At 39.6% G+C, this 26,759-nt stretch overlaps 1 protein-coding gene across 1 annotated transcript in view; it reads right to left on the bottom strand.

Moving 5' to 3' along the window:
* The window catches only part of MAML3 (mastermind like transcriptional coactivator 3), a 306,291-nt gene extending 280,426 nt beyond the window's left edge, over window positions 1-25,865 (bottom strand). Inside the window, exon 1 of the mRNA XM_026698065.2 lies at window positions 23,171-25,865. Within this exon, the coding sequence (XP_026553850.1) occupies window positions 23,171-23,599 (429 nt within the window). The 5' untranslated portion in view covers window positions 23,600-25,865. The remainder of the gene's footprint in view (window positions 1-23,170) is intronic.
* Between the last annotated feature and the right edge of the window lie 894 nt (window positions 25,866-26,759).

Genomic DNA, 26,759 nt, shown 5'->3' with positions numbered 1-26,759 from the left:
TTAAGCATATATTTCAGCAGAATCCAAATACAATAATGTCTCTCCTTAATCTAACTAATCGGCCAGTGAAAATATGGTACAGATGTCCAACTCAGGCCAAGTCCTAAAATGCTGAAGAAACAAAAGTCCAGCTGGGTTTTCAGCAAGCATAAGTGAGAAGCAATTGCTCCGTTTTAAATAGGATTACTTTCTCTTCCCTCATCCAAATAGCACAACATCAATATCTGTCAAAATTCCCAAGCCCAAATTCCTTCAACCATAGTCAGATATGTGACTAGAATCCAAAATCTGCTCCTGTGCAAAGAACGCAGAAGCAATATAGAAATAAAACAAACTTAGTGAAAAAATGCACTGAAAAAGAAAATCTCAGGATGTCAGTTTTTAGCCTAAAAATTATTTTTAATTACCATCAGAGGTGCGCGCCAATACAAAACAGATCTAATGTTTCTTGAAACTTTTAAAAACAATAAAGGCACAGGAAGCACTATAACATGATTAGTGTATATGCACGCATACACACAATTATTCAGAATTGTTGAATTTCTTTACTGTAGTGTGATATTTATAATGGACAGATAACTGAACTTTTATTATTATGGTTCATTGCACAGCCAGCCAGATATTTAGACAGGATTTGGCATGTTAGCCACTTACAGATTCCTTCCCAAGAGCCTGGGATAGACAGATATTGTTTGATGCTATTAAAGGTATCATTGCAGGTTGTAAGCTCTTCCAAGTAAAGCTGTCATTTGCAACTGACTGATGGCAATTTTGTCAATGCCAATGGTGTTCAAGTGGTGCTATAGATTGCACCCAGGACACCTATTAATTATTATTTACTGTCATCTTGTTAAAGTCACCTTCCTGCTAAAGATTACAAAATAATCATCATAGTACTAGAAGTGTGACACTGGGAAATATTTGTGACATAATAGCAGAAATCTTCACTGGAGTTTTGTCCTATTGAATCATTGCAACTCTTAAGTATTCACAAAAGAATAAGAGACAATACAGCTAATTAAAGGTGGAAGAAGAGAGGGTGACAATGAACTTAATTTGGAATCTTATAAATAAGCCTTGAAGAAGAGTAATATGGCATACAATGAATTTGTATTTTTAAAATTAATAGACCTCAATAGACTCATCCCCTGAATTTAACCAATCTTCATTTAAAGCATCCATGTTAGTGGTTATCACCAAATCTTGTGTACTGTTTGAAGGTGGGTTTTTTTTCTCTCTCCTAAATCGCCTTCTAGCCAGCTTCAGTTTCATTGGATGATTCCTTGTCCTAATATTTTGAAAACAGGAGAAAATGTCTCTCTACTTTCTCCATGCCACCTGTGATTTTATACATCATGTTACCCATTGTCTTTTTTCCAAAATAAAATAATTCCAAACATTTCTTTATAAAGAAAAAAATTCAAGCTCCAATCATTTTAATTGACTTTCATCTATTTGTTTATAGTTCTACTACAACCTTTTTCAAATGTGACAAATAGAAGTGTATTCAGTAATCCAGATGTAAACCTCCCATCAGTTTAAGTGGGAATGCTAGAATGTTGACAGTTCTATTTTCAATCCATTTTCTAGTAATTTCTTGCTGTAAGGACTGAAAGTGACAAGGCAGGAACCATTATTGCTCTGAGCAGACAGACCTGTTTTGTGATCATGGAAGAGATGTCTCCAACTTTCAAGGGTGGAGGTAGAGCAGCCAAAATTCACTTGCTGCAAAAACAGAAGATCAAAGCCTCAGAGTCTGGGGCTATATATATATATATATAGTAGATCTCTCTCTTTCTGCTATAACCCAGAATGTAGGATTAGAGAAACAGAGACTAAGTAAAGTCTCACAGCACTATAGGATTTGTCTTTTTCACATATGCTGTATGCTATAGACATTTAATTAAGTTAAGTTATCCCCTATGACCCAATATCTTTTTCTTGATTAGTTGCCAACAGTTCAGATCTGAACAGTATATATATGAAGTAGTTTGTGTATACATATGTCAACCTTACACCCACAAAGTGAACTACATTTGCCATCTAATTAACCATGCAGCCAATTAAAGATGATTCTTCTAGAATTCTTCTCAGTCATTACATTGAATGTGGTTTTTCCATAAACTTTCTAGCACACTGCTTATTCCAAATCCAGATCACTTATGAATATTTTTATCTCTTCATATGCAGCTGACTAAATAAATCTGTATTTTCCATTTTAAAAAATTGGTGTTATGATGGCTATCTCACAGTCTTCTTAGTATTAATCTGGATTTAAGAGGGAAGCGTCTGCAGATAACCTCAGGAAAGAGGCATACAACCCTAGCTGTGTGCCACATATAATCTAGCCCTCTGCCATGCAAGGGTTTAAACGTGATAATTGGCACCTGGAATTTTACCAGAAAGCAACTGGAAGCTAGAACAGCTGATACAATAGTATAACTTGGAGAAACTACAGGGTGGCAGAACTGCACATGCTGCTACATTTGAACCAATTGCAGATTCTGGTTGGTTTTCAAGAGGAGAACCACAGAACGCACACTGCATATTATGCGCACTTTTCCCTGTAAGTTAGGTTTCATAATACTAACATTTTATACCCATTCATGGTCACTGTAGAGTGAAATTCAAGTTAGCCTACCCGTGTATATTTCATGATTATCTATTTTAAGTCACAGTCTTTTAAAATGCCCATGTATTGGGGGGGATTTGTGCATGAATTATTCTGGTAATGGTAACCCAGTCTATTCCCTGACCCTATTCTTATAAAATTTCCTTGCAAACCTGCCAGATATTTTTAGTCACCTCAAAACTACCTCACATTTTTTATCAAGTGGGCAATATCATATTCCTAGTTTTAATGTATTGTTGTGAATAAATATTGCCATCCAGAGTTATTCTGGGGAGGAATCTGGTCTTCCATTGACAACCAGATTCTGGTCATCCAATATGGCTCATTTGATTAAGATATTAATTCAAAATCCCTGAGAGGTTTTTTTTTTACAGAAAAAAAAGCCCGACCATGTGAGAATAATCACATTAGTTCTAAGAGGCATGCAGTTCAACCCACTCTTGTGTACCCAATGCCTAGTAAATCAGTTGCTCTTATGTTTGATGAACTTTAAAACAAAACTGATGACTAAACCACTGCAACAATTTTTTTAAAAAAAATCATTTTCTGTGATGTTTGATGAGCTGAAAAAAGGTATGAAGAAAGGTGTAAAGAAAAATATGGTGACTAAATCATGGCAACAAACCATTTAAAAAGGAAATCAATAAAGGAGATTTGGGGCATTTCCCCATGAAAATGGAGTAAATATGTTGCTCATCTAATTGGAACCCGCAGAAAACTGTTAATACCTGTCCTGCCAGTATAACTTCTATTTTGGGTGTGTAGAGCATCTTAAGTGAATCTACTGGTTAAACAATTTGGTTTTGCTGACCTCCTTTTTAAATTTTACTAAATTTTACCTCAGAAGAATTTCTCCAGTACGATATTAATAAAGTAATACAAATCATACATGGAAAAACATGCTTTAGGGCAGGAATGTCAAATTCGTGGCCTGCGGGCCAGATGCATCACACATTGGCCATGCCCACCCCGGTTTAGTGAAGGGAGAAAAAGTTGATATGTCATATGATGACGTGTTGCCACAAGTTTGACAACGCTGCATTAGGGCATTTCTTCAGAGCTGTATTCCTCCTGTCCTCAAATCCACAGAATAGTATATTGATATAATTTACACTGTTCACAAAGCTAAGCTTCACTCTGCTTCAAAAATGAGGCTGAGGAAAGATGCTGATCTTAGAAATATCATGCAAGGCAGTTTTAGAATAACAACTGGTGGGTTACCTCCCTGGCTCCTTTCCCACCAAGTGATCAAACATGGAGGAAAAACACCACCAATTGTTCCTCATAATGTGGAGAAGAGCATAGCTGGAAGACTTAGGCACATTACACTTCATGTTATATTCCTTCATTGCCCTTGGACAGTCATCTGCATTTTTTCATAGTTTATTTTCATAGGATTATATAGAACTATTGATGCTCTAAAATATTAATAACCTATGTCAAAAAGAAACAAACATTTGAAATACCCACCTGGTGCAAGCTAGATGTCAAGCTTCTCTGGCATCTTAAGTCATTGGAGGCAAGGCTCAATAAAAAGATGGTTCTTCCGGGACATCTTATAGATCTTCAAAGCAATTGGATGGAGCTTGCAGGTAGGTTGATAGATTTCCTTTCTACTTCACCTGTCCCTCCTAAACTGAGTCTATGTATCAGCCAAGATTTTGTTTGTTTTGACAGAGTGTATTGGTCTACTGGAAAGTCAGCATTTATTTGGAAAGCAACTGTCTTCCAGGGAATCAATATTTCCATGTCAAAAACAAAAAACAAATGACCACACAAATCAAGTGCCAATCTTTCTCACATCACCAAGTCAAAATAGCTATAGAGCAGTGGCTAATAATTCAATGAGGAAAGTTGGTGAATAGCCTGTTAAATGATTATAGTTCTAGGAAATGAATTGAGCTCTCAAACATTATGTTTTTATGGTTAAGAGTTTTGTTTTATATATTCTTAATATTTTCTGTTTTTGTGGTTATCTTTGTATTGCTTTTTTTTAATTCTGTAAGCCACCCAGAGTTATAGAACTGAGATGGGAAGATATATAAATTTAATGAATAAATTTTAACAATCCATAGCATATTAATGAAGCCAACAGGAGCTGAGCAGATCCCCTCAACTGCCTCATCATTAGCCATGTTGATCATTCATGTCAAAACTTGTGTTAAAAAGGAGAAACACAATTTTAACAACTGGGGCTAGAATGAGACTTACATGACCTCATTAGAACATGCCCCTTAACAAGTTAGGAAGACATCTTCCCACCATGGTGAGGCATGAGAACAATTCCTTATCATTCTTATGTTCATGATGCATACCTTAATGCATTACTTTACTTTCGTATCACCAAGAAGGATGCTCTATATCAGGGATGTCAAACTCAATTTAATTGAGGGCCACATCAGCCGTATGTTTGACCACAGGGGTGCGGGCGTAGCTGGGAAGGGCATGGCCAGCTCGCCGTCACTCATTAAGGTTTTGTTTTCAGCCACGATGGCCTCTGCCAGCAAAAACTGAGCTTGGGAAAGCTGCACATGGCCCATCCAGGCTCCGTTTTCAGCCACGATGGCCTCCTGCAGCTCTCTGCCAGCAAAAACGGAGATCCCAAGCTCCATTTTCACTGGCAGAGGCACTGCGGGCTGTCCTTCATTGTTTCCAGGGCGGCCCCACAGGCCAGATCTAAGCACCCCATAGTACAGATTTGGCCTGCAGGTCTTGAGTTTGACACCCCTGCTCTATATGATCAATTCAGAAACTAGATCCATGTTTTTTTCAAGGCAACTTTTCCCAACCTGACACCCACTAAATATGTTCGATTAAAATAATTCTCCACCATCTTTTCAGCATACTGTCTGGTGTAATTCTACAAATTTGCAGGAGCACTGATTATGATATATATATATATGAGTAAACAGATCAAGACACCACACGTTGCAAATTCAATGCTACAATACATCCACACAAGACCATCCTTACATGTAAATAATTTTGGCGCTATAAAGTGATTAATTAAAACTTTATTCTCCTAATATTTAATAAGTATTCTTCTGCAGGCTAAGAAAATTGTGAGCATTCCTGCATTAAAAAGTGAAATGTCTTACACTTAATTCTTCCTTTCTTTTGTTCTACAGCTACTCATTTAAAACAGTTAATAAAACTTTTCTCTGCAAGTATTGTACAATTATGGCAAACAAGCCACCAATCAGCGGATTCCTATTTAAGATTCAGTATTATATTATTCAGTATTACTGTGTACTGTCTGAAGGTCAAATGGAAATGAGCAACTGAGAAGGAAATATTGCCAGCAGTAATGCCAACTTCTGACATAGGAACTCAAGAGTTTTGACATGGGATACATGAAAAGAGTAAATAAAAAAACAATGTTCATTTCATTACATTTCTTACTATATAAAGGGTGCAACAGTTGCTAAACCCATTTTATTAATTTTTATATGAAAAACCCACACACTGTAAACAGCCGCGCAAACTTGGTGAAAAATGGTATCTAAAATGTTACAAAGATTTAAAAAAAGTTTAGCATACTGTAACAAAGTGCTTCTTAAACCACATCCCCAAGGAACTTATTTTACAAATTTGTCCTCAGTTCCAAGAAAAGGCTTTTTGTGGCTTTTGGATTAGTTTAGCCAAGTGAGTACCGCTTGCATGAAGAAAATATGTTGGCAGATCAGTTTCTCAGAGGTCACATTGTTGAATTTCGGGGGTGGGGGGGACACACCACAAAAACTTGGTTAAAAAATAGAAGAGAATGGGAATTTTTAAGTGACAAGACACTGACTATTCCTTCAATTTTTTTGTAAAAGTATCTTTTAAGCTTTTATTACAACCCATACCAAATATTGAAATAAGCTAAATACTATACTAGCTCTTTGAGCTTTTACCTACTGCTGGGTTGGAGTGCTATCCACTCATTCTTGAATCGGCAGAAAATAGCATGAACATGAGAATTTTCTGTCTGACTGCTACTCCCTATTCCATCTCTATTCTCCATTTTAAATCTGCACTCATCTGACTTTCCACCAAAATTGTAATAAAACTAACGGATTCTGTACACCTTAAAGCTGCCCTCAGACTATGTTGGAGTAAGGAAACACTACACAAACAGTGTTCATCTGTCTAAGGATAATTTAAGCCTGGATCACTTTCTAGCTAGAAAAAACATGAAGGGAATATTACAGGGAAACAGAAGAAAAAAGATGTTACCAGGCCAACTTGTGCCATAGTTTAGATGCAAATGGCTTAAGATTTGAATATATCTTATTCCAAATATTGATGAAATATAGCTTTAAATGTCCGCAACTACATAAAAGTATGATTTATAACTGTATAGGGGAGGGGGGAAAAGTATTATTAAACATGCTTTCTTTTTCCTCCCTCTCCTTTAAACAGTCAAGAACTCTCATATTTATTTCATTCGTTATATTGCTTAGTATTATATTGCTTTGTGAAATAAACTGATCAAGAAAACAGCAAACATGTTTTACCATATATTGAATTAACTCAACAACAATTTTTGAAAATGTAGCAAGCAATTTGTATTTCCTGCATGCTTAGAGAAAGTTCACAGGGAAAACTGAAAATAGTTTAAATAAAAATAGTTCCAAAATTGTTTTTTTAATTTCTAGTTACATTGTAAAGCAATACACTATTTCCAGTTTATTTTATCTGAATTGTGTATTTTCTTTCTCCTGTTCAATCATGTCCAAATCCCTGCAGTTTTCTGAAGATTTTTCTGAAATGGTTTGCCATTGGCTCCTTCCTAGAGCTGAGAGCAGCGACTAGCCCAAGATCACCAAGCTGATTTCGTGCTTAAGGGGAGACTAGAACTCACTGTCTCCTGGCTTCTAGCCTGATCCCTTAACCACTACACCAAACTGGCTATTTCTTTCTTTCCAATTTTAAATAGCTTTGAGGGGGGGAAAATGACAGCATGAAAAAAATTGTCTTAACTGCTTTACTGAAATGATATTTTAAATCTGTTAATCTGGAATATGATGATTTAGCAGCAGTTGCTTAAAAATAATTGTAGAGAACCTGATTTCAGGAAATTTATTTTTCAGAAACTTTCAGAAAAAGAGATCAAACGATGGGCATTGTGATTTTCTTTTTCTTTTCAATTAAGTAAAGTTTTGGATAATTACAAAGAGCAGTCTGTGTTCTTCAGCTGCTATTATCTAAGGTACCAGAATTCCTCATTTAAAATCAGGTGCCGAAACTAGCAGCAAATGGCTGTGAAAGCCTGACGCACAGACGAACCCAATACACCAGCCTGATCATGGCAGATGAGATTCTGCTGAAACGTTGCTACAACTTTAAAAGCACAACTATAATGATGTGGGAAAATACCAGAACAAAGCTGAATACCACATATACATACATACATACATACATACATACATACATACATACATACATACATAAAAAGGCAAACCAATTCATTGTTTCTTAAGTGCTACATGGGGATCTCCTATCAGCGGGTATCAATTTGCTTCTAAATGGCTCAAAAAAAAGGAGAGAAATATTAAGTGAACTCATACTGCCACCAGCATTACGATTAGGCCTCTTTTCTTTAGATCCTTGAACATTTTTACTTACTTGATTGCCCCGTATTTAAAGCATTTCTTTCTCAGTGTACAGTAAGTCACATTCTTTAGAATAAAAAAATTATTTAAAACTCTTACCTTAAAAACACATACACACACATGCCACATGACCTATGTAGGCAAGCTAAAATATACACAATGGGGGCTTTTCATACTACTTGTAGATATGAATTCCCCAAATATTAATAAAACATGTACAGTCTTACTCATCAAAATCAGGGCTGAGAAGACATCACCCAATTAAAATTCTTCCTTTGCAGTTTCTAGAAATTAAGAGCCCATCTGCCCATTCCGGGTGAATCCGGTCAAGACTTTTATCATTCAACTGTTTGATATCCAAAAATGTATGATGGAGCATGACATAAATGAAAAATAATAGCCTCTTTTAAAGTTGATGCTTTAAAAAAAAACTGTAATAGGGATACTATTATGGAATGGTTTGGGAACAAGAATTCATTGTTACCATTTCAACCTACAGTTCAGTTTATCTCCATTGGTAAAACAAAATATTCTCCAATATAGTGTTGTTGAGCTGGAGGAATTGGAAAAGGGCTCACTATAGATGTTATTTCATGATTACAGAATCTTTTCTTGTCATCATAATTTGCATCTTCCATTTACAAAATTGTATTTCTCAATGTTGTACTGTTACAATAGCCGAAGTTCAGATGTGCTAAGAGTTCATCACATGCATTCATTTTTGCAAACATTCAGTCTCCAAACCAATATATTTGGAACACATACAACCAGGCTGTTTAATTAATGAATAAGTCTGCCACAATCTAAAAGCACATTTAGTACATGCTATGCTATGCTATGCTATGCTATGCTATGCTATACTAATGGGATGTCTAATAGTAAGTTTTACATAGCATCCCTTACTTCAAAGAACAATGTGTGAGTTTACCTATGTTCAATCAGCTGGGGTAATTTGTCTAGAAGCTACATGGAGGCAATGCTTTTTTACACTGCACATTTTATATCCAAATTTATTCCACCTAAAGTATCTTATGAAACTATTTTAACAGAAATATTTCATCTATACATTAGACATAAAGATTATAGTTCAAAATCTATATAAATGTTATGAGAAGGGACTCAAATATGCAAGGCTTTAATTTCATGTTGGAAAACATTGCTTGCAAAATTCATGTAGTCATTTAAGTTTCATAGACCTATGTGAAAGTGAACAAAATACACAATTTGATATAAAATTCATGTTACGAAAACAAGGAACAGATGGAAACTGGATCTCCTGCACAAAAGAGAATTGTTTATAATCCTTTCCATAAGCAGGAAGAAAAACGCAATAAATTTAAATACTGATATGATAAAACTTACGTTTTATATATAGAAGATATCATTGGAATTATTTCATGTATTTATGATCTTTCCTATAATTATCTCCTTAGAAGTTCCTCGGTTTTTGTATACCTGTCAATTAATTCCTATCTGGCCTGTCAAGAAGCCCAACATTTATTTTCATAGTAATCTGTCACAAATTATTTACCCAAAGACATAGCAAACAAATTTCAGAAAAAGGCCAGCTTCAGGTTATCAAATGAAGAGATTCACATTATTTACACCAAAGACAGGGATCTTACTGCCATTCAAATGCTATTAAATTATCACTTTAAGCAGTCCTATGACCTTACCTTATCTGCACTTTAATAATGGTACGGACATGACTTGGCAACTTCGTTTTCCCACCACCTCCCTATAACATTGTCTTCATTTGAGAGCCGGTGTGGTCCAGTGGTTAGGGCACCAGGCTAGAAGCCAAAAGACTAAATTCTAATTCTGCCTTAAGCCCGCTAAGTAAACTTGGGCCAGACATTTTTTCAGCCCAACTCATCTCACAGGTTGCTGAGTGGAGAAAATATGAGTGGGGAGGACTATCTGTGTGTCTACTGCCTTGGGTTATGGATATAAATAAAATAAAATAAACTATTTAATATTTTCTCCATCTCATCCCTAAAACAAAGTCGTTCTTAACTAGTCTATTTTTTTTCCCAATGAATCAAAGCAGTTTTACTATCTTTGCAATCTGACACTCTATCAACCATTGTGTGGATTATCAGTTTACTCATAAAAGATGGGTTCAGACCAGCACCTACTGGACTTTACAGGCACACACTCCCTCCCCCAGTATCTGGGTACTGTTCTCGGGAACAGCTCTTGCTTTGGATAGGAGAAGAATTCAGCCTTTCCTTCTATATCTGCCAAGTATGGGAGCTAATCCTTAGATGAGAAGCCTGGATGAATCCAAACAGCAGCTAACCAGCAATGAAAAGCATGTTATGCAGTAAAGCAAAGGGAGGCCAATTTGCGTGCACACACTCGTGCCTATCAGTTGTTTGGATGCTTTTGAACACAGGCATACTGTTCTTCTGAAAAAGCAGTCAACCCTTTTTCAGCAGTTCACAGCCTAGAGGGGCTGTACTATGAAGAAAGAAACCCAGTTTATGTAATTCCCCCACTTTGCCAATTGTTCATTGGGCTTCAAGTTTGATAAAGAGCCTTTGTCTTCACTTTTGCATTGGACTCCCACAAGTGATTCCAAGACTGACTCAATAATTTGATGAAGGTACTGTGCTCAGATCCCCTGCCTTAAATATGAATAAAATAGTATATACATTTCCTGTAAATCTTTCATGTCCTGTACATGTCCTTACCTTTTCAATGTTTTTTTCCTCAAAGTGTTTCTCAACACATTTCACTTCAGATAGAAAATCTCAAAGTTGCTTCAGTTATAAATGTGCTCCTTTGTTTCCTATTTTTCTCCACATTATTTTATGGTCTATTGCGCATTTAGGAATCATTTTTTTCATGCAAAGAAAACATGCTTGAACCAACATTAAAATTTAGAGTAGTTGAATATTAACAAGACCCTCTGCAAAGACCCTCCCATTCTAATAAACTTTATGGAGTATTTCAAACAAAGAACAGAAGAAAAATGTTAGTCATGCCTGAGACTAACATACCTTATTTAAATCATCAGCACAAAGCAAACTTTTATTTATTCATAAAATTTATTGACTGCCCATCTTACAGAGCAACTCTATTATATATATTATCTAAAATGACCAGATTATTTCTCATCCTAGTACTTCAAAGTTGTCATTATCACCTTGATTTGAAATCTATTCACTAGTTTGCACTTTGCTGGAAATAATTATTCCTCATTCAAAACAAATAAGCTCATGTAGTGTTGCTACAGATCTCAACAGAAATCCAAATTGTTACCAACTACAGGACAGGCTGTGTTTGGTTTTTTTCCCATTGTTCACTTTCACTGGTATTTTCACTCAAAAGCTGATCAATTTGGTGCTCAGAATAGTATGTTATGTTCAGTTCAAAGGAGTCCCAATGATTCTAATCTCAGCTTCTGAATTAGTTGCTTTATCTATATTTGCAACACCGCCATATAATGAAATAAAGAGTAATCCAGTATAAAAACCTTGAATACTGTGTTCACCATATAATTCTTAGACAGAGACAATCCATTCTTAGAAGCTACTTGTGGAATTGTTTTTGTTAGCGAAGCAACAGTTGGAATATATTAATACCATGTTAGATAAGACACTAGGCCCCCTGTTCCAAATTCTTTTTCCACAGTGGTCAACCATCAATGGGAAATCCACAAGTAGAACAGAGCACAGTAATACCCAGCAATGCCTGCAGAGGAGATGGCAAATGCCAATGTAAAATATACAATAGGGGGAGGACTTATATAACAATGGGACTTCCACCCACTTGCCTGTTTTGACAATCTCATGGAAGCTGCTAATAACTCTCATTCAGTCTCCAAAAATGAGTTTCAAGAGGAAAAGGCTATTATTGTTCTTTTGTATTTGAACCACTGTAAATAAAGACTGATCGACAAACCTAATTACTTCAGATTCCATTGTTTATACAGTTTCACTGTATGAAGTAACTATTACTTCCTAGTCCCTACATTTTTAACCAGTTATTACTCATAAAACATTGTCATATTTAATCTAGAAAGAAATTCCAAATAAATAGCTTTGTGTATGCTTGTGTGGGTGTGGGTGTTGCAAATAAGACAATACTTATCTACATAATGTATTTAAACCATGTTTATTATCCTTTCTTCAGCAAAATTTATCCTGTTTACTTTATAATGTAACCCTTATTAATATTACTTTAACTGGCTCGACATTTTTTGAATATGTAAAGTTTTATTTTATTTTGCCTTACCCTCGATACAGCAACTAATTTTAAGAATGCTGCACATTTTTCTCGAGTGAGCAATCTCGTATTTGTATTCCATTGGAACTTTTGAATATGTATCATTCAGACCAACAAAATCTACAAATTTGGTTCTTTGCTTCAGCTCATGTTTTTTCCTAAAGTATTTTCTCCACATTTTCAGGAGATGCAGAGAACCCATTCAGCTTCTCTACACTCTCCTTTTAATCAGCTTGCTTTCCAATTTTTCAACACATATGATTTATCGCTGATATAGTTAAATTTTATTTCAGTAATGCTAATATCAATCATTTGGTCCTCACAAATTTTTTCTTACGCAATTGCCTAATTTGCATTTATTTTATGCAAGGTTATTTTTGTATTATGTCAAGAACTTTAATTTTATGAAGGATTTTTTCTAATATCATCCTTGATATTATCCATTAACATGCAAAGGACAGAATTTCAATTACCTCTACTTATATGCAGTATACATTTTAGTTGAATGTCTATGATCAGAGTTTGGTAATGTTTAATATTCCTTCAACAGTTTTCTAATCAGTACAATAAGACTCACATTTATCAGAATTCTTGATATTTCTTAGGAAAAAGTTCAGATTGTCCCTCCTGTGGCTGGTCTCACTATCAATTGTTCCTATCAATAAAAGGAGCATACAACTTTTTTTAATGCCCACTGCTATTCTTTTCAGTGTCAATCTCAGGATCAGTATCCTAGCCAAAATCCTAAAGTAACAGGGCAGGCAATATCATGAGTAACCTGGAATAAGAAGTTATAAAGGGGTAGAAGAGGAGCAAAGAAGAGGAGCAACTTGCTTTCTAAATCCTAAAATATAGGTAGAATTACATTAAATTAATTATTGTTAGAAAGTTTGTTAATTTTAATTTTTTCACTCATTTTAGTGAAACTCAAAATAGGCCATTTCAAGGACATAATCTTAAGAATTATGCATTTTTTTTAAAAAGAATCACATAAGAAAATATACTGACTGCCGCAACACTACCAGCAAAAGCTCTATTTCTAAGTCCTAACTACAGATGTTAAGAACTAAAATTGGTCTCTTTCACCTTTAAAGTTTTTGATATGTAGAAGAGTTATTATAGCTCTTCATAACTTTAAATTTTCAACAAAAAAACCCGAGATTAGTGCTACCAGGTTCCTATTACTGAGATTAAAATGTAAGTAATTTTCTTGAGAACAAAAACATCTGGCACAGCTAGGGAATAAAGACTTAATATACAAATGTAGCCCATTGAACATATGATACAAAATTATACACTTGGCTTTTCCCACTACTGGGTTAAAACGTTATTCACTCATCCTTAAATTTGTATGACTTCCTATATTGCACTTATTGTATCTGTACTCACAGAATAGCGTTATTCTGATTTGTGAATATACACTGTAAGAATATAAGTAAAACTATTATTCCTCAACTCTTAATGCTGTCTCCTTTCAGCACATCACTGTCATGACTTTACAGCAGAAAAGGGGAGGATTTGATTCCAAAACTCTTCGTGAGCTTCTCTCTTATCACCCTATTCAAGCATCTCCTTAGTTAAAATAATGTGGAAAAATATGTGGAAAAACATCAAGGCAGAAATGAAAGGCTATCTTGTCCTGACAGCACAACTATTAAAGTCTTAGAGAACTGGCATTAACAAGCTGACGGGCAATCATCTCTCTTACTTCAGGAGGAAGCAGGGAGGAAGTAACATATTGACAAACAGAAAAACTGGGAAATAGACAACAAAGATAAATTCACATCTTTTATAGTTTTCTGGACACTGCCATAAAAAAGGGAGGCTTCCTGCATCTAAGTGAAAATAAGAATTTCATAAAACTGCCAAATACAGTAGTGCAAATATCACTATCTTTTCCTTCCCCACCTGGAATGAGCAGTCAACTCAAAATATTAATGACCCTTAATGACCATAACTAAATAAATCACATAAATACAAAACCACTTCCAGGAATGCAGCTGTCCTGAAAAAGATGGTGTCACATGAATATAATCAGGGCAGGCCATGCCACAACTAGGGCAAAGCTCTAAGTGGGGAATGGCCAAAAGCCCACTGTGGTCCACCTGAACAAACAATAACCCACCTACAGTACTTCAAGAATGTCTCCTCAGGAAATTTCAAGGCATTTGGGATAATCTCATTGCAGCCCCACCAGAAGCAACTAGACGGTTAGCTTCCCTAGATACTGAACTACATAATCTATTCTATTGTGTTTCTGTGGCACCATATTATGGCGATTTTATCATGTTTTACCCTAATTTATTATCTTATCTCATCTATTATATTGTCCACACACTTTACATACAAGTATTTGCTGGCACTTTATTTAAACATATTTATGTTTGTTCATATAATGTGGTTTATTCGTGTTGTAAATCAGTGATTGCTCGACCTCTAAAGATGGCACATGCAGATGCCATATGCTGATATTTTGACTGTGGAAAGATATTGATATCATCCTCTTTTTTTGTTACAAAAATAAGGAAACCGAGCTTCGCTCTCCTCTGATTTGTTTTAAGCTAGGAAAGAAGCTGGTGAAGGAGGAGGGGAAGAGATGAGTGTCCTACTGACAAAAATAAATGGATGATTAGGGCTTAACTAATAATCAAAGGGAAAGGGATGTTCCTCCATTTTCCAGTTTTCCAGAAGTTTGTGGGATCTGAACACAAACTCAAAACTACAAAAGAATGACCAAATATTACAGACTTTATACAACTTGATTTTGTGATGAAATATTGACAATTTAAGAAGAAAATGTTATTTGGAAGCAACACACTTAAAGATGACTTAAGTCTGTTTCATTTACTATGAGCCCAAGGAAGAAAAAATGGTCTCAGACCATGACCGTAAGTACTATACTAAAGCACTAGTGAGTTCAAAGACAGTATCTCAACCAAAACCCATTCACCCAGATTACTTGCATATTTCTATTCTTAGATCACTCCACATTCACTTTTTACACACACACGGAATCACGAGATTGCTTCCTCCATCATGTAGCCATAAGCACTCCCAATCCCTGTCATAATTTTCCACAGCTTGTCCAGCGTAGCCCCTATTTCCTCTTCCTCATCCCAATTCTCAGCTCTCACCATCTCTTCCTGAAGTTCACTTGGATGAGGCTTCCATTCTTTTCAATGCACTGGGCTGCCCTGAATTCATTTTAATCATGTCAGTTCTCATACTCTGCTCTGATATAGTTCTATCACATCAGGCAGTGATCATAAAGTCTGTTCCTTTCTCTTACAAATTGGGGAAGTCATGTTTCAAGCCAAAGCACTGGCCTCTAGCCCTCCAAATATTTTTCCTAAGAAGAAAGTCACCTTTAAAAGTCACGGGGAACACAAACAGGACTCTTCACAGGAAATGAAAAGGTGCTTGCAGGTACGGGGCACTTTTAGGCAACCTATGGTTATTCTCAGATTATGGAATAAGACATTTTCTATGTGAATAGGAATAACACTACTAGCCCGTCATGTTTATTTATACCTTTCTGCTTGATCCAAGATAGTTCAGAAGATACAAACAGCGGTCATAACAAAGTGGATTGAAGATACTATAACTAGTCTAGCAAAAACAAACCATATTTTAGTATCAATATGCCTTTCAATGGGGATAACTGTAAACCATATTGGAGACAGTGAGACTCTTCATAAACGTATCGCAATCAGGGTACAAAATTGCAATGCTTTCATATTTTCTGCTTAGAAAGCTATTCTAAATCTATGAAATGTAAGACTTAAGATACTTCTGCATATTTCAATTCATAATCACTATGGTCATATAAAAACTAAAGGTTAGTTAGGGCTAACATTAAAAAGGGAAATGATAAGAGCTATCACATATCTGCCTACAACAGACTCTTTTTTTCAGATACTATTTTCTCCCAGTTGGATTTGTTCAGAAGCTAATTTTTGGCTAAAAGAAAATTGGTTTGGGGGAAGGAGTTAAGCCACACAGGCCAGGGGGAGAGGATTCTCATTCATCTTTTCTGCTCTTAAACCTGGAATTTCAATACATCTCATATTTCTACGTGACTCCACCAGGTATGGGTTTAAATAAATGATCCAACACTAGGTCTTGCTTACTGGAAGTTACTTCCAAGAAAGCATGTGTGCAAGAAGATTGTCAGTACAAGAGATGAGAGATGGCTAAAAAAATTCTATCACCAACAAATTATAATTCCAAAATTGAAAACCAAAAGCGTGATAGATTATAACACTAACAAAAGAAGTCTCAATAGCTTGTGTTACTGAAGCATGGTTGCCTAAAACAGAAAATCAATAAAAAAAGAGCAAAAATGGAGTACATTAAGGAAGAGTTATATCTCTACAAAGTGGGAAACAAGAAAGCATATTAGCTTGCTAAGAATGGAATATTATTCTTTTGATCCCACTTTTATTATTTATATAACTCCAGGCAGCAAACATTCATAATAGCCCTTCCTATTTTCCCCAAAAAAACCCTGTGAAGTGAGGTGGTTGAGAGAGAGTAACCTGCCCCAAATCACCAGCTGGCTTTCATAGTTAAAGTAGAACTAGAACTCAGTTGTTGTCTGGTTTCTGACCTGGTATAATGGTGATATTTTCCCTGAAAATAAGATCCGGTCTTACATTTTTGGGAGCTCCAAAATAAGCACTGGGCTTATTTTGGAGGAAACACAATTTCAGGGTGATCAGCCTGGCCAGGCGCCCCCTGGCGCGCAACACACAAGGTGGCAAGCACGCAGGGGCCGATGTTGTCCAGCAGCAGCTGCTGCAGCCCTCTGACCCCTTGGTTGGCACACTCTGGGGCTGCACAGCCTGCGCAGCATGAGTTGATTACCTGTTCAAGCAGCAGAGGCACACAATACGGATGCACCATGCAGGCCGAGAGACACAGTGGGCAGGCAGCCACAAGAGGCTTGTCTTCACATCTCTGAGCTTGCCACGTCCCAATTGCCTGAATCCACCTGTTGCTTGGATAGGTAATCAACTCAACTGTGCTATGCAGGCTGCAGCTGCTGCCGGACACCATCAGACCCCACATCCTCACTGCTTCCAGTGTCGGCCATGCCTACCAGCCCTGGTCTGATGACGCTCTTCATTAGGGCTTATTTTTGGGGTAGGGCTTATATTAGGTGCATGTTTAAAAATCAGGCTAAGGCTTATTTGGGGGGAAACACTGCACTTTAATAGTTTCCAAATGTTTTCCCACTATTTTTAAAAAGTAACTAGCACTGAGAAATATCCAACTCTGTAAGAGTAATAGGAAACTGGATTATATTAAAGACTAGGCCACTAAAGAAAAAGCTCAAATAATTCCTTAATAACCCTGTGCACAATTTACTGTTCTCATATTTTTTTCCCACTATTATCTTCTTCATCATCATTTTAGACAATGTCTACGCACTGTAGGATGAAGGCCTCTTTCCTCATGTTTCCAACCTATACAAGAATGTTATTTTCAAGAAAACAATCCAAATTTATGAATATTAAAATATGCACTTCACATGTGCAGTATCTTACACAAGGATGAGGAGTTTTAATTTTTAAGTAGACAGCTAGATTCTCAAGAGCCTCTACATTAAAGTTAAGTCGCTAAAGTTAAAATCAAACATTGGGAGAACCAGAACTAGCAATGAAGTACATCTCCTCTTCTGTTACCTCCTTTACTATTTCTGCTCCAGAAAATCCTATTCTTCTACCATGAGAGCGAGCATTTTGATTAGATAAAATTAACACCTAAATGGATTGGAACTATTTGTTTCCAAGGGTGAACTAGGCTGTACTCTAGATCAAAACTGCCACATATGAGAAATCTTATCCTTATAGCAACCTGTTACCCCACTCAGAATTGCAAAGTATTTCTGAAGTTCTTCGTATTTACTTTTTTCCCCCGTGAGTTTCCAATGTTTCTCTATCAGTAACACAAAAAGGAAAAAAAAACATGCCACTGTCCTCACTGATGGTACACTGGTTTATTTCTTGTACTATGACTGTGGATGTATACTTGTCCACCCTCAGCCACAGAAACTCACTGTCTCAGGTCCACCTACTTTTCTGTTGCGTTGACAGTCTGGCATGTCATGGATGCTGCATTGAATCACCCAAGAAAAGACAGGATATAAATCTAATAATGACTATGAGCGCAAGTCTCTCTGAAGTCTTTCAAAGTAAATATGCAATTTCTGCTATTAAGGAATGGCAATAAGATATGTGTGTGTGTGTGTGTGTGTGTGTTTATTTTATTCTTTATATTTTCACAAAGTATGTATTCTATTAATTCTGCTAATTCAAAAAGTTAATCCAAACCAATGTATCAAGTAGGAAGATGTATCTGGACTATTTATCTGTCACTGATAAGCAAAAGGAGGCCAAACAACATTTCTTTTTTCTGAAAATCCCATGCAAACTGGATTTAAAAGTAGTGCAGAAGACGTCATACAATCTCTGGCATCTTCCTATTATTTTTTAAAAAAACAAATTTTCTATCTGCTGCAAAAAAAAAAAATCTCAAAAAGAAATATAAATCTTGACTAGATTATCAATAAGAACTATAGCACTCCTCTCCTGACTACCGGAAGCTCTCTTTTACCACTACTGAAAACAGCATTCATAATAATGAATTATAATGAAGGGAAATATCTTAATACAAATATGCCCAAGTATGCACCATAAGCAGCAAAGCAGACTGGATTGGATTCACATTACTAACCTAAGTCAATGGTCCCTTATATGAATGCCTTGGAAAGAGTCCTCAGAACCACTTCAATGCTGCCATCAGATTATAATTTTAATTTCATAAAGGGGAAATCTTAAATATGTAATAACATTATTTTTTAGAAATCATATTCCAGCATGGTTTGAGACCCAGTTTGATCTAGTGATTAATGCACAAGGCTAGAAAGCAGGAGACCTTGAGTTCAAGTCCTGCCTTAATATAAAAGCCCAGCTGTGTGACTTTGGGTCAGTATGTCAGCCCAGCCCACCTTGTTATGGGGAAAATAGGAGGATATGTTGGGTATGCTGACCTTGACTTCTTTATAAAATAATAAAGGTGGGATACAAATAGATACATGAAATAAATATGGCTACTGAAAAACAATGGCCTCGACATAAAGAGTCCTCTTCTAAGCCTTGAATTCTAACTCAACACAGGTGAAGCAACCATAACTGCAAAATTGCATCTTTAACAAGAATATCATTGTTTTGTGTGGAAAAAGTTATCGAAATTTTGTTGCTCCTATTTGGGAAAAAAGCAAATGCGATCAATAGTGAATGAATTTCTAGTGGAAAATATCGAAACTAAAGTAATATCCATATTTTAATCAAAACGGATATTACACCAGCAGCTTTAAGATTTGTTGGAGAAAGCTACTCCAGAGGGCACATTCAAGCAACTGATCTCTTTATGATGGTAATGAGATTCAGCAGAGCTGTACCGTCCCACTTCCCCTGATGGGAAACACCCAGCCGTTAAACTGGTGGGGCAGCGATTTTAAAAGGGAAAGGAAATGGGGGAATGTGAAGATCGTTTGCATGGGACCACTACTTAAGTGCTGCAAATGCAAACCCCATTGGGGAGCAAGGTGGGGGAAAACAGCTCGAGGACTCAACGCCAACCTGATTACCGAACAAAAGGCTGCTCAAACACCTCTGCTTCTGACCGGCCTAAGCCAACGGCATGCATGCCAAGCCTCCAGTTTCCTGTCAGCGAAACAAGGGCCTCCCTTTCGACTTCGCCTTTCTCCGACCCCCCCCCATCGCTTCGCTCCTGCGTAGTCTTTTCCCCTTCCCCCCATCTGCGCGCCTTTTCCTTCCCTTCCCGCCTTTCTTCGCAAGGCTATTCGCTCGCCTGATCGAGGGCAACAGCGGAGCGTGCGCAACACGCGCGTGGGGCTAAGGGCGCATCCCCTGCCTGTCTCGCCCTTTCTTTGCAGGGCTGGAAAACTCCCCGGCGCTGCCTCCGTCAAGGGTGGCCTCCCCCTCTCTCCTATTTCACGCGCCCGCCCACAGAGTTTAGTGGAGTTTATTGTCTCGACACAGGCCTGGAGAGAGAGAGAGGGTGGGAGGAGCGCTATTTCCGGAGCGTTAAATTCTTTCTCCAAGCCGAGGTTTCCCAAATTCGTTAGGACTCTCCTTATTTAAGACATGGCCGAAGGGAATAAAGGTTGCAACCCAGTTAAAGGAGCCCCCGGCGAAGGCTTAGAGAAGGCTTAAGGATCAGCGCCGGGAAGACAAAGCGGCGGGTGGCGTAGAGAGGACGGCGACCCCCGCCTGGAGCCGACCTTTCTCACGGCGGCGGGAGGGAAAGAGGCGGGCCCCAAGCACAAGAAAGGCGCGCGCGCGCAGCGCGAACCAACAAGACCGTTCAAGTCAACAAATTGTTCCTTTCCCGTCGTGGGAGGAGCCGCTGCCGCCGCTGCCTCGAGCAAGGCGAGGACCTCAGTTCCTTTCTCTCGCCACCCGCCCACATTCTCTCGTCGCCGCAACACCCATCAAGTTTTCGGGCTGCCGCTCTGCGGCTAAGCCCCTCGCCAATCCGCGCCTTCGGGGTCTTCCACCCCCGCCTTAAAAGGAAGGAGGGGGAGGGGAGGCGTGGCGGCTTTGTCAGGCAGACGCCAGCTGGTGGGGTGGCCTTCGGAGGGGAGGACTGCACAAGGGCGGGGGATGCTTCAACTGTCTCCCGGCAGCTCCCGATTCTCGTAGCAGCCGTAGGAAGAAGAAGAAGAAAGCCAATGAACCGTGAACCTGCTGCTGCTCTTCTCTTTTACAAATGAGCACGTGCTTTATGTGGCCTTGCGCAAGAGGAGGTCCGAACCTCCGATCAATTCGGCCGAGCGTTTGCAACCCTATAGCGACATGATCCGAGGAGTAGGCAAGTCCCGTTAGTTACTCTCGAGTGATTGTGTTTCTGCTTGCATGCTTGAAGATGAGGGTCGGATACAGGTTTTAATAATTTTGGTAAGACGCAGAAGTCTTTCACGCCGCAATCCCTCCTCGTCCAGTTATGCACATTTAAAGGACTTGAGTAAATAAGCCTGAAAGTGCGGCTGCCAACTAAAGAAACAACGCCTCCCTCCACCAAACTGGTGCTTGCGGCCCGGTAATACGCCTCCAGCGTACACAATCTCTGTGCATTGCAAGCGCAAGATTTCAAAATCTTTTCTTCCCAACTGTGCTATCCTTATTCGACTCTACAACTGGAAAATAGCATTAACAAGAACAGATCCATTAACACAAACTAGCCTCAAATTCGCCCTCCGCCCGGCCTCTACAACCTAAGATTTTACTCTTGTACATGTTTCTTGGGAGTACATCTCAGTGAACATCGTAGGGCTTAACTCCGAGTGCAGCGGACTTGCGCAGGGGTAACGGTATTAACCTTCCTGCCCGATATGGCCTCGTAGTAGGTTAATACCGCTAACCCTGCACAAGTACTCTGACAGATTTATTCCCAAGAAACATGTACACGAGCAAACTCCTAGATTTGAAGGGCGGGTGGGGAAAGGAGGCTAACCGATTTAGCCAGAGCAGCTAGCACGAAACGATTCTTCTTGAAAGGTAATTCAATAAAAGCTTAACCAGGGTGCACTTCTGTTTTCCCACAAGCTCATTAGCTCCTGACGTTACCCGCAGCCCGCCCTCTATAATGAGCGCGTTTTAGCGGCGAGTCTTGGGAAGCGCCACTGGCGGGTCGGAGTCATTACGCCACCAACAGACGAACTGCCGCCCCTTTGCTCTTCCCTTCCGAGGCTTTTAAAACAGCGCTCTCCAACCTTGGCAACTTTAAGCCTGGCGGACTTCAACTCCCAGAATTCCCCAGAAGTTTTACTGGCTGGGGAACTCTGGGGGTTGAAGTCCTTCAGGCTTAAAGTTGCGAAGGTTGGAGAGCGCTGTTTTAAAAAACCAAGAAAACTTTCGCCTTTTGTTTTTGTTTTGTAATCCAGCCGAGGTGGCTGCTGGCTGCTTCCCCACCCACACTCTCACGCGCTGCCGGTCGAGGAAGAGCCTGCCCAACTTTTCTTCCGAGAGCTGACACTCCCTCTCGGCAGAGCCAGCCCACAAGATCGCCCTCCGCGGGATTTAAAGAGGCAACGAGTCTTTCCCCTCCTCACTTCCTCCGCCCCCGCCTTCATTCTTCTAAACGCGTCCCCACGGGCGCCTGTGTCCCTTGCCTTGCCTTTCTCCGGCTTCCCTCAACCGCTTTAGACCGTCCGAAGACGCCCCGAACCCTCCCAAGCTCGGACCCTGGAGGCGGCTCTTCCCAAATGCGAATCACCAAGCAAGTGCCCCTCTCTATATTGTCCGGTAGCCTTAAGGAACGAGGAGTTGGGCGGGCAGGCGACTCGGGGTGTGCGAGAGCCCATGCCTTCCACGCAGTGTTTCAGAAACCGGTCAGGAGTGGGCAGAAAGGGAGCGCGGTTGGCTGAGCCGGCCGCCTCCGCCATGCGGAGCTTTCAACTCTTCTTCAAACGGTCCGTGTTGCTTCCTGGATTCCCTTATTAGTTATAGGACCAAAGTTTCCTCTCCCCGCCCATTCCCCGGTTTCAGCCAAGCATCCCTCGCTTGCTCCCCTCCCAAACTCCTACATCCGTTCAGGCGAGAAGCGAGCGCTAAGTGAGCGAGCGCCTGCCCACAAGGGCTCCGCAGCCGCCCCCAGCCCCCCTCGCCCGCCCCCTTACCATGATCAGTGTGTGATTCCTCTGCTCGGCTGTAGCAGGCTCGGCATCTTGTGGCTGTTTGCTCGAATGTGCTTGCTTGCTGCCACCGCCGGCGCTCGATTTCTTGGCCCTTTGCTCCAGGGTCCTCTGGTAAAGGCTCACCGTGTCCCTTCGCTCCAGCTCCAGCTGCTCGGCCTGGGCTTGCTGGTACCTGTTCTCGCAGCTGACATGATGTCTCCGGCAGCCTTCGATGCGCTGCCTGAGCCTTTCCACCACGGTGCTGTGTTTGGGAATGCCGCCGCCGCTATGAGTAGCATTGTGACCGGGAGGAGGCCCGTGGGGAGCGCTGTTCACGCCGATCCCGGCCCCGCCGAGGCTGCTGCTCAGGTTATTGTTGAGGCAAATGCTGCTGCCGTTGGTGGCGGCAGCGGGGGTTGGAAAATCCCCCATCCCCTTCCCTGCGCACACTATTTTGGAAGAACTTTTCCCTCCTCTCCTTTTACACGCGGCCGCCACACAGCAGGCAGAAAGGCCGAAGGAGGGGGAATCCTCCTTTTGGGATACTCTTTAGTGGGCCATGCAAACGCTAACAGACCCGAGCAAAAATGTTGGGGGCTTGTAAACAACGAAGCAAAAGCTGTTTCTTGCCGATCCCCTCGGATGGGAGGGAAGGAGGAGTAAAAAAAAAAAACACGCCAAAAGCAGAAAGCCCAAACCCGGAGGTGGTGCTGTAAGGTTATCGCCAGCCACAATCAACAAACAAGGCAGCCGCCGCCGCTCGCTTACAAACTCCAAGGAGGAGAGCTCAGAGCTGCTTCCCTTTGGAAGAATCCATCCTTCCGAAAGAAATTCCGGACCGAAAACCTTCTAGGTCTCCCCCATGTATTAAAACATAAAAGCGGGAGGGGGGGGAAGATGTCCCCCAAAGCCTTGTGTAGAGAGTCTTTCCGCACTCGCACTCCACACGTTCACAAAATGCCTAGGACGGGCACCCACTGGTCAAGGAACACACATGTACGACCCACAACGCATTCACACCTCACATCAGCCGAAGACAGGCAACGCCGCTTGCTTAATTGTGTTTTCTTTCCGGGGGGAGGGGGGAAGAAAAGGGAGGGAAAAAAAGTTTGGGTGTTTATGCCGCACCGTGTTCTCAAAGTACTTTGGCTGCTCAGTTGTATTTTTCAACAGGAACCTAAAAAAGCAAATCCTCCGGCTGGGGGAAATCAACACGTGAACAATCCGGGGCGATCTGTAAAGGTAGCCGGCTGAAGGGCTGGCAGAGCGTCCGCGGCGCTGCTACACGCAGAGGGACCCGCTCGGGCTCCGCTCTGCCCGCTGCTTCTCCTCTGCCATCACCACCACAGGGATCAAGTGCGTTACTCTTCCACCTCGTCCGCCTCCTCCTCGTCCATGCCAGCGGAGTGATACCAGGACAAGAGCGCTCAATAAACACAGCCGCAGCAGCTCCAGCTCGTCCAGGCCGTGAGGCAGTCCCGGGGACAAGGTGCAAAATCCGGCCCGGACCTTTAGCCAGCAGGAACGGACACGACGATCCCCACCTAATTCCCCCTCCGGCGCCTACTCACGCTGTTTGTTACCTTGGGCGGAAAATCAGCTCTGCCAGGACGCAACAAAAAAGGATCCGGAGGGAAGCTGGCGAGGCAGTCAACTTTTGACCTGGTCGCGTGTTATGTGTGTGTGTGTGTGTAATATGCGTGCTTGTTTGTGTCCGGTTTCCTTATTGAGCTTCAGTGCAAGCCGAGGCTATGTATCACGTTAGCCTAAAATTCTTGCGTATTACATTGTCAGAATCTGTGCATAGCTCCGCCAAAAGGGAGCAGCCTCTTCGCCTGCCTTGTCTGATAACCTTTTCCACATGGAAAAGTAAAGACGGAGAGGAGGAAAAAAAAAAGAGGCTGGCTTTAACATAAACCCTGATAAGCCTCCCTTCTCCCCCACCCCATTTGAAAATATTCGTTGTGAAGTGATTTGTGCTTGTAGTCTTACTCCCTCACTTGAGAGTAAATACAAACATGTTTTCAGACAAACTTATTTTCAAGTTGGTTTAAAGATAATCCCTGTAGCTTAACTCCAATATTATGTGCATTGTATGGATTTTCTGTTGACATTCTCTTATGTTGTCAATTCAATGGGCTCAACTTAATTTTTTTAAAAAGATTAGCGTGCCAAAGGCACGCTAATAGAAACTTTTTTTTCTATAGAACTCTGAAGAGGTTCAACAGAAAAAAATTAAAATAACAATTTCTGTGTTGTTTACTGCCTTGTAATATATGTAACAAGAAAAGGCAGATTAATGATCAAAGGAACTTACAAAGAAATCAGGGTAAAAATAAAATTATACTACTTGCCCTTCCCCATATATATAATTAAAAACAAGAGTAAACATTTACTATGAATTAAGGTATAGTAGTGTATTACAATTTAAAAAGTCACATTTACCCTTTGTAGCCGTATTTATTGTTTACTCAAATTACTACAAAATAAGAATTCAAATGAGAACCTGTGAGTAACAACCAGAAGTATTTCTGAACTTTCTATTTTTAAAAAGAAAGGTAAATGTTTATTGGATGAAAATTGCATTTCTCCAATATAGGATTGCTAACAAGTGAGAATTGTGTAATCTTTATCTTATTTTGTATATAGGCATAGTTAATACTAACATTGCCTTTAAATAAAAGTTTCAGCCTAAATAGATTTCAACAGGCTGTAATTCTATACTGTACTTGAAAGTATTTCTTTTCCATTTTTATGGGACTTACATTTCAGTTATATGTTCATTTAAGTCATTGTTTCTCAAACTTTTTGCAGTTGAGAATATTTAGAAAATGCTGGGACCACTCAAATACATGCTGTACACTTGTTTTCATGCTAAAGAACATGGGAATTCATATTCTTTTATGAATGAGGTAAGGATTATGGTATCATTTGTGGATTATCTCCACCCTGAAAGACTTTAAAATTAAGTTTAATATAAAAATTAATTCAGAATTAAATATTTGCCACTTGAATGTATCTGTCTCATAACTTGCTAATCAAGAATGTCTTTGACAGAAATCTAATGGCAACTGGGAGCAAGTTGGGATTTTCAGCGGAACAAAATCATGCTTTTATACTGTATATTCTTTAATGTATTTCTTATTTGTATATTGGGGAATGTCTTGCTTGTGGAAGATCACAGTTCGACTTAGTACAACACATGCAGACTCATAGTAACTGCTTTTGAGAGGTGCTTTGGTTAGTGTTCTGAACGTTAATATTTATTACATTTATATATGCTGTTACAATGCCACAGGAGTCTTGCCAGCTCTGCAGGAATATAAAGAATATTAAGACATCCATGGTCCAGTTAAAATCATACAAACATGCAAATCATAACATCCCCAAAACAAAGTCTCAAATGCATTGTGGAAGAGCTCCATCTTATTTCCATAAGACAGCCAAAGTCTGGGCTAAATTCGCTTCTAGTGGAAGGCCTTCCAGAGGCTAGCACTGGTACAGAAAAGCAGTGCTTCTGTTTTTCAATTCCCCACATCTTCCTAAATGGACAACCACCTCTTCTGTTTGTCCCAGCAAGAAAGTAACTTGA

Source organism: Pseudonaja textilis, chromosome 6 (genome assembly GCF_049901715.1).
Source record: "Pseudonaja textilis isolate UNSWEBS1 chromosome 6, rPseTex1.2, whole genome shotgun sequence".
In the NCBI taxonomy this organism is placed as follows: domain Eukaryota; kingdom Metazoa; phylum Chordata; class Lepidosauria; order Squamata; family Elapidae; genus Pseudonaja; species Pseudonaja textilis.
Note: the sequence above shows the minus strand (reverse complement) of the source record. Positions and strands in the feature narration are given on the sequence as shown.